The 14,780-nt window shown below is 36.7% G+C and overlaps 1 protein-coding gene across 1 annotated transcript; it reads right to left on the minus strand.

The window, feature by feature from the left end:
* Nucleotides 1-63: 63 nt before the first annotated feature.
* LOC139939375 (uncharacterized) lies at nucleotides 64-14,780 on the minus strand. Its single transcript, XM_071935203.1, has 18 exons — nucleotides 14,654-14,780; nucleotides 12,734-12,834; nucleotides 11,724-12,344; nucleotides 11,340-11,494; nucleotides 10,627-10,842; nucleotides 9,883-10,367; nucleotides 9,581-9,681; nucleotides 8,772-9,297; nucleotides 8,062-8,328; nucleotides 7,616-7,749; nucleotides 7,046-7,183; nucleotides 6,067-6,124; nucleotides 5,329-5,492; nucleotides 4,505-4,600; nucleotides 3,950-4,138; nucleotides 3,297-3,497; nucleotides 2,555-2,770; nucleotides 64-2,036 (listed from the first exon to the last, which is right to left on the minus strand). Exons 2-18 carry the CDS (start codon nucleotides 12,797-12,799, stop codon nucleotides 1,755-1,757), a joined length of 3,915 nt encoding a protein of 1,304 aa, XP_071791304.1. The 5' UTR covers nucleotides 12,800-12,834; nucleotides 14,654-14,780; the 3' UTR covers nucleotides 64-1,754.

A 14,780-nucleotide genomic window follows, 5' to 3' on the forward strand; every position in this document is an offset into this window, starting at 1 on the left:
CAATAAAGAAGACCACACTTTCCGGCCGATTACCTTGCAACAACGACATCACGGCTATCTGGATTAAGTTTAACACAATAGTTGTGATTTTATTCATTCTAAAAATCAGGTTCATTATAGTTATTTTGTTCTTTTGTCAGTAGGCGGGTAGATAATAACTAGAGTTTACTATAGAGAGTTCGTTAGAGTGTCTAAAAGTAAGACTTGCGTATTGGAAAAATAATATACATTCTATAAAAGTAATTTTTGATTTCACAATGGAATGTCTTTTGTAATACATCCAGTCCAAACCAAACTGCCAAAGTGGTGAAAAAATCACTAAAATATCTTAATTCGAGCGCTTCACTTTTTTTCTCATGTGCCTCTGATTGCACACAATATCATTAAATCATCTACGAAAAATATCAATATTATATTAATTTTAAAATTTCAAATTCTTAAAGTCTGTGTGCACCGAAAATATAAATTGTGAAACACACTGGTGTTTTAACTCCGCACATTGCATATCATGTGCATGTCACAAGATAACGCAATATGCTCTAAAATGGAATGTAATAGAAAACAAATTTTAAGTTATCTTTGAAAGACAGACAAAAGCTTTGATCTTAAAGCGGGCACCAACGCAGCACTTTGGAAGAAAAGTTTTAATGGCATATCATAGAAACTGAATAATCAACTTTTGTAGCTAAAAGCACTACCATTCAACTACGAAAAAGACCGATCAAAAAATACATTGTTTCAAGAAGTTTTCCCAACCAAACTCGAAAAACGGCAGCTCTTGCTTTTATATGCAAATGATACACAGAACTACGTCATTGGACAAGAGTAGGGTGGTAACACTGTCATAAATAAGAAACCTAAACTATACTTTCTTAATCTTACCAACCTAGCAGGCATTCAGGTTTTCTTACAGGTTAAGGTCTAGTTATTCCTCATATAAAGTATTATTTATAAGTAAAAAATATGTCTAAAGTTAGTGGCAAGACTCAAAAAGTTTAAGATGTGCAAAAGAGTTAAAAAGAGAACCCCTTGCATATGACTTCAAACAGTGCCCTCACTGGGGGTTAAAGGGAGACCGCTCATTGGCTGGTAGTTGTACGCGCGTACACACAAGCGCATTACCAAGGTTTGACGATAGCGGTAAATGCAATTCGTCTGTTGTAACTTAAAAACAAATACAGTTATATATAAATTATAATTGATCATATTGAAATGGAAGAGCACATACTTTGATCTATAATAATTTTGAAAGCACCACTGAAACAAATTTGAATAACGAACATCCCAAAGTGAAATAACAATCAGCATTTTAATAAGTGCATCAGAGAGACTGCAATGGTATTGTGAAAACATTCTACGGATTGCATTTTAACGATACAAAGTCTGTTAAAATTCTACAGTGAAAATTTGTGACTTGAGTGTATTACTATCCTGTTGCCTTTTACTTAAGACTAAATAAAGTTTAAAAACAAAAACTTCCAGTTCAGTAGTGGCCATGTTAAATCTGTTTTTGGTAAAAATTGTTAGAAAGACTTGGAAAGCTTTAAAGAATAAAAAATTCATTCAAAATATAATTGTATTGGCAATACTTCATTATATCTCCTGTTGTTAAATAATTCAGCTTCAAACACATTTTTGATCATTTAAAAACCATTCACAAAACAGTAAATTTGAATTTCAGTAACATTCAAAGACTTGCTCACACTCCAGTTTTTATTTGAAAGAAATTGGCAAATACTTCATAAGCTGCTTCTTTATGCTTTTGCAGGAGGTCCCGCCTCCGGTAATGGCTTTGGTTTTGGCCTTGCCCGGAACTGCTTTTTCTTGGCGACGAATATTCTCTTCTCATAGTTTTCCTTGGGCCAGTGAACGTAGTAAGAGAAGACCCAAGGTCTGGTCATTCCTTGAGTTTGCCTCATACCATTCAGATGATCTCGCTGCCCTTGGTTATGCTCTCGACGTCTCAGGGCCCATGTCTTCCGGCGGGCGAGCTCTTTCCTGACCCTCTCGCGAGCCTCTTCTTCTACCCGTTGGATCTGAGACAATCAATCATAAGATGACGTCAATTTTATTTTACTGCAGTAATTCTTCTTAGATTCAAATTTTTGGGCATAAATATGATATCTGTTTACATAAGCACGTTATTTCGAAGTGAAATGTTTCTAATTCTCAAAATGCTTTACTATTGAATGCTGCTGTAATCTTCTGATCAAAAGTTTTTATAGGGGTTCATTTCAAGAATGAATATCGAATGAAATTTTCCTTTAAAGCTGTGTTCCTTGGACCAAGACTTGACCGGTCTATTAAGATATCAAATTCTGAACTGTTGGTGTTTGTTTTATATTTTAATTAAACAATACTATAGATTGGCAAAGAAAACAAAATTAGAGCAAGTAAACTTTACTAAAATGCATCAGGAAATACAGAAGGAAAAGAAACCCAAAGAATTTGTTTACAGGCCTGTAGGGTTGCCTAGAAAGTAAGCATTCCAACTGCTGTATACATATTGATAATTCTTTCACATTATACAATATAAATATTAATGACAACTAACCCGCTTGATTCTTTCTAATTCTTCTTGTCTTTTCTTCTCTGCCTCCTCCTCAAGAAGACGTTGTCTCTCCGCTTCTTCATCTTTCTTCTTCTCTTCTTCAAGACGCAATCTCTCTTCCTCTTGCCGTTGTTTCTCTGCTTCTTGTCTGGCTTGTCTCATCCTTGACTCCGCCTCTTCCCTCTCCCTGACCAGCCGAGTGAGGGCTTCCTCCTCAGCCTTGAAAAAGTAAATCACATGTTTGTGTTTATTCATGACATAAAAGCTCTGGTATCTGAATCTTAGGGTGTGGGTTCGAATCCGGATCATGTCACTTGTATCATTGGGCAACACACTATACTAAGATTACCTGCCTATGAGAGCAGTACAGACTGTTGATGTTAATGATTAGCAAAATGTCTGTATATTTTTGCTGCTGGTGCATACTCCAAAGGAGTTGAGAAGGCCTTATGAATGCTTAGAAGTGTTATACATGATTGGTAGAGCTAACAAATAAGTCATACACAGTGTTAATTTCAATGGCAACAAACACTTTATTGAAAAACAGCCATAGATCCATTGCATAACGCGCAGCGCACCTCCATTTGGAAGTCAAGATGTCCATAAGTGAATTCGGAAGTGCGCTCCAACTAGTGCAAGAGGTCTAAATCAAGACAGCTTAGCATAAATTATGGGCATACATGAATTGCATTCAGCTGGAGTAGGATACCCTTAAGCTTAAAAAAAATGTTTGTTTTAAACCTACCTCTCTCTCCATCTCTCTGATTTTCTCCTCCTCCTCTTCTTGTCTCCGTTTTTCTTCTTCTTCTTCTTGTTCTCTTTCTTCTTGCTCCATACGTTCCCTCTCTTGCCTCTCCCATTCTGCCTCCTCTCGGAGCTTTCGCTTCTCGGCTGCTCCTGCAAGACGCTCTGCCATTTCTTGCTCTCGCTGTCGAGCTGCCTCCTCCTGTTAGGGGATAATACGAGATGAAAAGATACTTGAACAAAAATTACAAAAGAGTTGCTCGTAGTGTTGCCTGCGCTGCAGTTGGCTTCCACAAAAATGCCTTCTTGTTAAAAGGCTTTTAAAAATGCAGACATTTCAAGATAAAATCTTCTTCTCCCAACTAATTTTATGAGCTTTTTAAATTTTGTTTATTACACTTCACATTGGCAAACACTAAAAGAAACTCTAAGCTACAGTCCGAAAAATAGAACTATGACTGAGAAAAAAAAAAAAAAAATTCCAAATTGTTTTAAATACCAAGCCAGTGAGTTGCAAGGAGGAACAGGTGACCAGCACATACAAGGCCGTCCTTCCACAAAAAAAAAATAATAATAATACCTTGCCCTTCAGAATATTCTTTAGAATATTGAAAAGAGAAAAAATAAATGTTGCAACATCATCATCATCCTCACCATTTTCCTACGTTCCTGTCGTTGTTTCTCTTTCTCTTGTTTCTTCTTCTCCGCATCAGCTTTCCTCCTCGCCTCTCGGTCTTCTCTTGCTAGTTTTCTAGACTCTTGTAGCATCTGTCTTGCCTCCTCTTCAGCCTCGGCTGCTCTCTCTGCCTCCCATGCTGCATCTTCTAGTTCCTCCTTCGCCATCTGAAGAAAACAGACCCCAAGATTCAGATTTTAAAGTTATGTTTATTTCCACTTACAGGTACTGTGGACACATTTGTTAGTTACTCATAATAAGTGTTGGCATAAAAACTTACTTGGTAACAAGGAATGGAGAGCTGTTGATAGTATGAACAATTTTGAGAAACAACTCCAACTGAAGTAACTTTTTTTTTGAGAAAGAGATTATTTCTCACTCAAATATTTGAATCTGAGAAGGTTCTATAGATATTCCCAAACTAATATTACGACTTCTCAACTTTAAGAAAAAACAGGGTGATCTAAGAGCCCATGGGGCTAGCAACAGTCAACATAATCATAGTTATTTAGCTCTATAGATCCCAAACTTACCTGTATCCGTCTCTGTTCTGCGATTTCTTGTTGCCTTCGCTCTTTTTCCTTTTGTTTCTTTTTTGCTTGTAACGCTTTTTTCTCTTCTTCAAGACGCTGTAACAGATTTTCAAGAAAGTTCATAAGTGTTATGCACAGGAGATAAAACCAGACTCAATGAAATCCATTAGACAATTGAATTATTCTAAATAAATTTGAAAGTGAAGTTGTGATTTTCCAAACCTTCTGCAGGGGTGAGAGTCATTGCTGATAAAAAAAGTCATAACAAATTATCTAGATCTTAGGAGTTTTTTTTAAATAATGGCAATTCCAACTTTAGACAACCCCTGAAGTTATAGATTAGATTCCAAGGAGCTTTTGGGAACAGTGTCCTCAGTGCTAGAGCAAATGCCTTTATATCGAATTAAAAGAACCGCAACTTATTTCACCACCAATATAAGGCTAGATAGCTCAGTTGGTACAACGTTAGCACATTAGAACTGAAGTAGTTGGTTCAAATCCCACTCTAGTAATTTATTACAACAGGCAGACATTTAAAAATCTGAATTTGGATAAAAGTCTGAAACTGTCTCATCTCGCAAGTAGAAGATTTATCTTCATGTAATACTGTATCAACAAAAACACATGGATAGTTGAGGGGAAAAAAGTGATAGCTAGAAGGATTGGAAAATTGGCTTGGTGGAAGTATAACAAAGAAAGGTTTGCCCTAGCACAATGTGTAAATCTCTTTTGAGTAGTGTTGGTTCTGAAAAGAACAACTCAACGTTTCGATCAGTATGCTCTGATCGTCTTCAGAGAAAAGTAAAAGCCAAATCAACTCTTACCAATTTCTCTTGCTGTCTTGCTTCTTTGAGTTCTGCCTTTTCTTTCGCCAGCTGCTTCTTAGTTTTCTTCTTCCCTTGCTGGGATTGTTTCTTGATTTCTCTTTCCAGAGCTTCATCGTCTGTTCCTAAGGAAACCGCATCATCAGCCTTCTCTTCTGGAACAGCTGGATTGAATTATTGAGGAGTCAGTGAATTTAAATTGTCAATAAATTGTCACTAAATTGACATAAAATACATAATCTACATTTCAAATTGTCCGGGTCAGAAAACTCAGATTTTCACTATTAAAACATTAAGTAAATATTTATCTCTATTACAGTAAAGAAACAAAGACAATCAACAACCGATTGAAATAAAAAATTACCAAATTATTGGACAAAAAAATAAATAATTTGAGTGACATTTACAGAAGTCAAAAAGGAAGCTTGTATCCTCATCTTCATTTATTTAGCCAGGTTCATACTTCTTGCGAATGCAAATAAAATTTTTATGACACATGGCTGTTTTTCGCAGGGAATGTTTCACAGGAATTTAACTGTTGCAAATTATTTGTTGCGAATTTGTGACATCAAAATTTGTATTGCGTTCGCAGGAAGTATGAAATGGACTTTAGTCAGCAAAACATCTTTAGATACATCTCACTAATTTAAGTTAAAATGCCCATGGACAAGAAAAACAAAACACTCTTTTTAAATCACAAAAAAAACATTAGAAAAAGTATGTAGAATTGCCACTCACCTAAAAGCTGTGATTCTTCTCCCTCAGTGAGCTGACTCAGTTTAAGTTCTTTTGATAACTAGGATTAAAAATTAATAATAATAAACATTAGGAATATTTCACAGGAGGACTCAACAACAAAAGTGCATTATTCCAATAAAAGATGTAGGCCTTTTAGGTGTTCCATAAATATTTCAATAATTTTTATATCAACAAGCTATCTAACTTATTTATGTTCCTTCTTATCAATATAACAAAAGTGTTTTACAATTTTTAAACATCTTTTAATGTAAACAACAGAGTAGGCCTATCAACACAAAAGCCAAAGCATGTTCAGTTGTCTAAAATAAAAACTTATAGAGACATAATGTGAAACTTCAATAGAGCAGTAATAATAACACACAATGTAATGAAGTAATCCAAATGTTACGTTCCAATAATACTTTTAAAATAAATTTTTAAAGAAAACAGTGACAATAGGGGAGAGGAGGGGTAAGCATCTAGAAATGACAATAATAAATATCAATATCATAAAGACTGAAAACAAACTTCAATGTGAAAAGATAATAGAGCAGAAATAACATCATTCAGTGTCAATGAAGTAACAACAAGTCAATTAAGTTTCTAAAAATATTTGAATACCTTCAACAAGAAAACACAGTGAGGTTATGGGTCTAAACACCAATCAATACATGTCAATAATATTAAAAAAGACTGAAAACAAAATTCAGAGTGAAAAGATAAGATAACAGCAAGTGTCAATGAAGTAAAAGCAACAAGTATAAAAAAAAAATTTGATAAATTTTAAAAAGAAAACAGTGAAAATGTAGGTGGGGATCAGCACTGCTTGGGATCTAAACACAAAAGTCAAAGCTCTCAATAGTATCAATCAGTGCAAATAATAAACATTCCACAACATACATAATGTTAAATACCAAATAGTCAAAGAAAATAAATACAAGGAGAAAAACCCCGCCCTTGACTCCGCCCTTCTCCTTACCTCTTCTTGTACCATCTTCTCCACTTCATCTTCACTCGGTCCTTCGTAGCTGTCCACTTTCAAGCTATCAATGAACTGTACTCCACTGGATTTGGGTCTTACCCCTTTACCTTTGCTCTTTCTTCCTACCTTAGGTGACTGTTTATGAAAAAGAAAAAAGAAAATTGAAATGTTTTTATTTATTTTGAATTGCTTTGGACAATACAATATTACAAGCAGAGGGCCGTCCAGGGAAAAGGCAAGAGTAAAACAAAACTGCAATAAAAAGATGTGCCCCTAGACCCTGCTCATTTAAAAGAATACAAATGTAAATCATATTATAAACACTCTCAATGGTAGACAATAAATGGGTAAACAAGTTTGTGTAAAACTTTACCAAACTCAAACTCATCATCAAAAAGTTATCACATATTTTAAAACTTTACCAAACTTAAATACATCATTAAAAGCTATCACATATTTTTGTTGTGCTTAGCAACTTTTTGTACTTAAGCAGCTCTACGATAAAATAGTTTTAGCACTTTGTCACAACTGAGGGGAGTTTAACAATTTCATGGTAGCATTTCTCACCTTGGATTTAGCCTCTGCTGGTTTGACCATGGTTTTCAGCTTCCCAAGGTCTAGTTTAGAGATCTTTTTAGTTGGAGTCGGTGGCTTAGCGTCAGGTTTGACTTCTTGAGGTGTGGGAGATGGAGACTGCCTCACTGTAAGAACAAAAATGATTACGAGAAAAAAGCATTAGCTGTTGCGAACTTCTAAAAAAATAAAGAGTATAGCTGCGTCACTGTAAACAAAAAGTTACATGCCAAAATAAAAATAGCGAAGAAATTCTAGATTGAAAGTAAATAAATTTACCAACAAAACAAACATTATGAATAATTTAAAATCCTCATGATTGAACAACAAATAGTTAAAAAGGTAAAAAGAAATGCAAATGGGAGAACAGTACTTAAAATAATCAAACAGGAATAAATAAGAATAAGACATAAATCAGACAAGAATTTGAGCAATCATACCTGGGCTTGCTCTTGTCTTTGTTCTTTGATCTCCAGAAGGACCCAGTTTGGGTGGCACGAGGGTCGTATAGGGCACTCCCATTTCCTTCTCAGCCACCCTATTAACAACATCACCCAAGTCTGCTTTCCTTGGTGGTAGCCTTGGGGTTGATGAAGGGGTGGCATTGGAGGGCAGTAGACTCTGCTGATTGGTAGGGATTCCACTTCGTGGTCTTGTCTCTTTTGGCTGTAGATCAGGAACTCTCTCAGACGGTACAGGTGAAGGGCCTGAAATAAATAGTAGACGATAACAAAAATTTTGTTTTGTGTTCAAGTAAACATAAGTATAAGAAGGATTTTAACAGTGCCCCAAATCAAACTAGTCACTGAGCGCTTTATAATGTTACAAAGAGTCAAAAGCCTTGGTACAAAACAAACAAATAGCAAACAATTTACACTGACAAAGACAAAGACATCAGCATGGCAATGTCACTTCAAAGAAGAGTGTGCTAGTATCCTAAAAATCATGAATTATAGAACAGAAACTTGCACTGTAACAAATGAGTTGAACAACAAGTATAACGACACAAATAACGGCAAAAATAACACAAATCAAAGGCTGGAAGACAGACTAAGAAGGGGGTATATCTGTGAAAAAGGAGCAGGCAAAGGCAAAATGTTGTCATTTCCTTATTAGATGTTGAGGCCATGGGGTTGAATAAAACACTTACTTTTGCTAGGTAAAGTAGACATTTCTTGATCCCCTGGTACTGGCAGCTGCTGTGTCTCTGCACCATCAAAATCTGGAGTTTGTTCCTCACCGCCGAACTGAACTTGTTCTTGACTTCTAGCGGATCGGTTTGAAAGGGCAGGACTTGCAACTTGGAGTCGAGGGCTTAATGATCTGGCCTCAGATCCTGGGCGACTTAAAGACCTGGCTTGAGGATGATCGGGACTTCTGAGTCTAGCAGGAGACAAACCTGGACTAAGTCTGTCGTTGCCGTCCATTACGGTACTGTCCATCACCGGCCACTGTCCACTGTTGGCGCTCTCTTGGAGGGCGTCCAGTCCATCCTCATGGTCCGAGGAAGTTTCAAGAAGAAGCGCATTCTGGTCTACGAGCAAGACGTCGTGATCAAACTGATCATCCATCTGCAGTCCTAGGTTGTCTTGCTGACCGTCTTGCACTGTGGTTGGCACGCTGGTAGTGCCGGAAATAAAGGTGTGGCGTGACACAGAGCTTGTGGGCCTGCTCTCCTGTTGTTTGAAGAAATGTATAAATAACATGAATATATTTGGATTTAATAGTGATTCTCTGACAATTCTAAATAATCAACAAAACCTACAACAACTTATTCTAAAATTTTAAAAAAATTTAATCTACCAATCTGCTAATATCACATTGGACATTGGATGCCAAACATTGGATGCCAAACCAAAGTAAAAAAACACCCTTTCAAGGTGATTACCAATACCTTCCCTTTAACCTTTATTAAAGTGATTTAAAAAACCATAGTTGAACTTTAATTGATTGGCTTACATTATTTCGGACGGGACTGTAAGGTTGTGGATCCTGGTTCCACATCTCATCTTGGTGAGACGATAAAGCATCACCGTGACTTGTGTTGTCGCCAACGACGTCTGCAAAAAAAGCAATATGGAGGAAAATAAATGTTTATTCTTGAACGAGGATATCAGCTGATCAGCTGAAAAGTGATACAACTGAAAATATATACAAGAATTATTATTATTGCTTTTTGATTGGCCAAGATTACACTTGTTGGAAAACCAAGATCAAGAACAATTCTGAGATAATTTTTTTTTTAAACTCATAAAACTCACCATCCCTGGTAGAAATGTCAACTTCTGAATAGCTGAGGCCTGGAGATAAACCACCTGTCCTTACACTGTTGCCATGGAAACTATCTGCCTCATCATCCATGGGCGTGCTGAATACACCCTCACTGCCCATCCTTTCCTGTGCATATTCGGCAGCTGATAAGTTAGTGAAGCTCCCCTGCGATGCATTGTTGCCTTCGACCTCATTAAATCCATTAACTCTGGATGACCTATGTGACCTCACAGAGTGTGCCGATGAAACATGACGTGACCTTGCAGAAGCTAAAGAGTGAGCACTTCCTTGCCGGACGGACCCGGAGTGACGGGAAAGAGGACTGCCATGCCTTTGGCAGAATTCGGGGGTCGGAGGACAGTTTGGTGGGTAAGGCGCACTTAGAGGATGACCCAAATAGGGAGAACTTTTTAAAGATGCAGCAAGTTTCTCTACAGAGAGTGATGTACTACGGCCAGATGCAGAGGTTGAAGGTCTAGACAATTGAAAACAGAAACAAGAACTTCAACAAACTGACGGACTAATTATTTACTAAATTAATGCTTTCTGAGACAAACAAGTTCAATAGGCATCTTGGGGGATTTGAACCTAAGACACTCGCATTCTACAGCAGATGTCTGAACCACTACACTACAGAAGACAATAAAAACTTTTTTTCCACCAGGCCAAACAAAAGGTCTGAAGTTAAACTGAAAATGATAATGAATTTTGTGGTAGCTGTTATTATTGCATACCTGGAGTGTGCATTTCTGGAGTGTTGCCTGATACTTCCAGCACTGGATACGTTCCAGCGTTGCGACCCTGAAAGTCTCTTCACATCAGCCGGAAATGGACCTTTCCCTTCAGTTGATCCTCTTGGGTCAATGGTCTGAAAGGCGGCGGTCAGCTCAGCCGTAGAATCCACTGAGAGAAGAGATTGTTGAGATGGTGTGCGGATCAGATTACGAACCCTGTAATGTAGAAAAACAAGAAAAAAATAGTTAGACACTGCCTGTCTGAAAAGACAAAACAATCATGCTCTTTGATCTACTTATCTAGTGCCTAGGACTGTTCCTTATCGCTAATTTCAACATTACTTCTAAAGTTTAGATCCTATTTTGTTAGCAATGACTCTCACCCGAGCTACAGATCTATACCTTGAAAATATACACCCAATGGGCTTTGTCAGTAGATGGAGGGTGTACCTTTTGGTGATAACTCCAAATATTAATGACCTTGTTTAATATTAGGGTGTCAGGGCTGAGAAGACTAACGCATCAAGGTCAAGTTCTGCTAAGCAGCTCTGCTTAGCAAAATTTGTCTGTATTTTACAAATACTGTTTGTACTGTTTTTATGGGTGAATCTATGAAGAATAAGCCAATTAAATATAATAATGCACATTTAAATATTAGGTTTTAGAAAAAAAATCGTAGAAACTCGACAAGATGACCTGCTGATCAAACTTACACAGCTCTTGATTGCATATCTCTAAGATAGAAAACAAAGTCTGCTCCTGGTTGCGCTCTGTAGTCTACATTCTCTTGATCTGCCAGGTCATCGTGTATAAACTGCATGTGTGTCTTTTCCCTAGAGCCTTGATCACTTTCCAGTCCTGCCTCAATCTACAACAACAATCAATCAATCCATTTTTGGTTAGTTAAAATATTGCATTTAGCCTGTAAGCAGATGTTTTTAAGATTTTAAAACATAATATCAGAAATATAGTTCATAGTTTTATAAATCAATTCTACATGACCAATCATGGTTTAAATTAAAAAAAGGCTTATCAAAACCCATCTTCAAATTGATTGTAAATAATAATAATAAATAATTGAAAATATGTAAAAATACCTGTTGATTGCCATAGCCAAGTACCGATGACGTCAACTTGTTGACCGTTCCTAAAGTCAGCGATAACTTACTGACATCAGTCTCCTCCTTCCCACTCTTGTAGAAGCATTTCTGGTCCGTTGAAGAGAAGTTCAAATTTTCTGGAGCAGTAAACAACATCAACGCTCCCTTTCGAGTCATAAAAGTCTTCGGAAGCTCAAGTTGGCCATCCGACCTTTGACATTTGACCTCTGATGGTAATGACTTCCTGGAGTTGACCTCTCTGCTACTGGTGTGCTTGGCTGAGACGTTGAACTTAGATCCATATTTGGCAAACGTTGCACTGGATGACGTGTCCTTCGACCTTGGAGACAAAATAACAGCCGCTGATTTTGAACGCAGTCTCCCCTCTCTTGGTGTTTTTGGTCTCGGAGAGATACTACACACAGACTTTGGTCTAGAGTACTCAGTCTTTGGCGTCTTAGCCTTGATGGCGTTGGCAAGTTGATCTCGTTCGGATGATGCCGTTGATGATCTGGTTACAGCAGCTGATTTGATTCGGAGTGGAATGTTGACGGACTTCTCAAGAAACTTTGTGTCTTCACCTCCGAGGCCTGTACATAAAATAGCCTTCTGTTTGCCCTGTTCAAAAAGAAATATTCATACAATAAGTTAATAATTTGTTAAAGCAGTATGATAAAGCAGTTTGACAAAGTAGTGGTATCTTTTTCTTTGCCTTCCACCTCTGGGATCCCGGTTCAAATCCCATTGAAGGGGTCACTATGTGGATTGGGTGCTGCTCAGTCCCTTCATTGATTGGGCTTTTTCTGGAATAATTCTCTTGGGTCTTCCTCCCACATCTAAAACTGAAACTTCCTTCTTTGTCTTTGATTCATCATGGGTTCTTGGCTAGTATAGTGATTGTTTACTTTTCATCACAACGATAAGAAATGAAGTGAATGAAAATTGAATCCTGAAATACTGCAAGGGAGGGGAAAGGGAGGGGTGGAAAAAAATTGAACCTCTCTTACCGTTGTTCCGGTAGCCTCTAAATCACCTCTCCAAGAGCCACATCCTTTGGCTAACGAGCTTAACATGTTTACAAGATGTGTTTCCTTAGCTATTTATTCATCTGCAAGAAGAGAAACACACCATGATTATTTCACATTGCTACTATCATTTATAACATGAATCAGAAATAATCATCTCGAAATGAGCTGCATGTATGTTTGCTATTTTAGGAGTTGCAGTGTTGTTAGCACAGCCATATGTTTGAAATTGACTTGAAATTCGATAGCATCAATTTCGAACACATGGCTGTGTCCATCAGTCTGTGCATAGAGCAAGGACTATGGTCAGTGCTAACAACATCACAATAAAATTGCACTTATATTACATGCAAAATTGAGAGTGCCATAATGTTGTAGCTAACTTAAAATATCCCAGAAGTACCCACAAAACCAACAGGCCTCAAAATGTTATGCTTGTGCACAGAGTGTATCTGGTACGAGAAAGTACAAAATCAAAATATGACATACTGTAGCTACAATTACCTAAGGATAATATTAATGCCATTAATACAAGAACTTCTGGATCAAGTTTCTATGTTATTTAGTTTCCTAATTACCCAATTTGGTTTCACCAATTACCAGGATCGAAAAACTAGTGTTTCTCTGAGGATTTACATGAGAAGTTATGTAAATCTTTGAAGATTTAAAAAAAATAATATTTAGCAAAAAAGGTCCCATAAGAAATATCAATTTGTGTTATTCGAAATGCCCTGGAACACTTAAAAAACAGATAAAGGTTTTGTTATTTTTGAAAGTATGCCAGGTTAAGAAGAGCCCAACGTGGAGTGAAAACCTTGGGTTCAATCGAATACCATCAGGTTTATCAAATTAATTTAGGATCATCGGATTACGATTGAGAGATTGTACTGCACTACCCCAGCTTACCCATAATAAAGCAACGCTACTGACCATTCATATTGTAATCTATCTAGGCCTATCTATGTTTACACTTCTGAAAAAGTAAACAAACACCAAAGTCAATGTAAACATGAGACCAAGGCCACTGAGTGGTAACCTAGCTAGTGGCACTAGAGTGTCTCATTTATAAAGGTCAGCACTTTATTTATACATTTTAAAAGAGGTTGATTTGTATTTTCTATTGATAAAAGGGCCTAAATGTAAAGTTGTGCTTTTATGTTGTTTCTCCCAATGATGTTTTAAAACATATATAAAATGCACCGAATTCTGAAAAGAAGATGAATTATGAACTGTCACGACCAGACGACCACTCAAATCTTGCTTCTGTTAAGTTAGAACATCATGGAAGCAAGATTTGAGTGGTCGTCTGGTCGTGACAGTTCATAATTCATCTTCTTTTCAGAATTCGGAAAATTCACATTTTTTCCCCATTGAAACATATGTCACATTCTTTGTAGTAAACAAAATGCGCAAACAATTATATAAACATTTTTTAAATTACTATGACACAATGAGCTGTTTTGTTTAAACCATGGAGACTTTACAAAGGCTCAAACTATTATTAATGGCGTTATGATTTAATCTGCCACTTCTCGAAAAGCAAAGAAATACAATATACAAATAATTATCTTTGCACAGGACAACAAAAAAGTAAAAGAATAAAAATATTGAAAAAACCGAATTTACTAATATTTAATAAACAAATGTGTAGGCCTACTTCATCAACCAAACACTTCATCCTAATAACATTGGTGAAACTGCAAATAGTAATTAGGAAACCATAATATAGATTCTCCATTCCATTGCGTGGTACACCTGCATAACATTACATACATATGTCATCATAAATGAACTGATAATTTGTGTGGTAACAACTCATGAGTTTCACTGTTCAGATTTGATAGTTCACGGTGATACCACCAAAGAGCAAGGAACCCTAGAAAACAGTTTATGTAAACTTACCTTGAATAAATTGTATACTGGATTCATAACCATCCGTTAAATTATAATTCGAGGTGTGTAAGGTTCATTGTTTATTACAACTTGGTATGGTGTAAATAGTGTAGTGGACGCCGTAGCTTTCCCACAG

This window comes from Asterias amurensis, chromosome 7 (genome assembly GCF_032118995.1).
Source record: "Asterias amurensis chromosome 7, ASM3211899v1".
Lineage (NCBI taxonomy): Eukaryota > Metazoa > Echinodermata > Asteroidea > Forcipulatida > Asteriidae > Asterias > Asterias amurensis.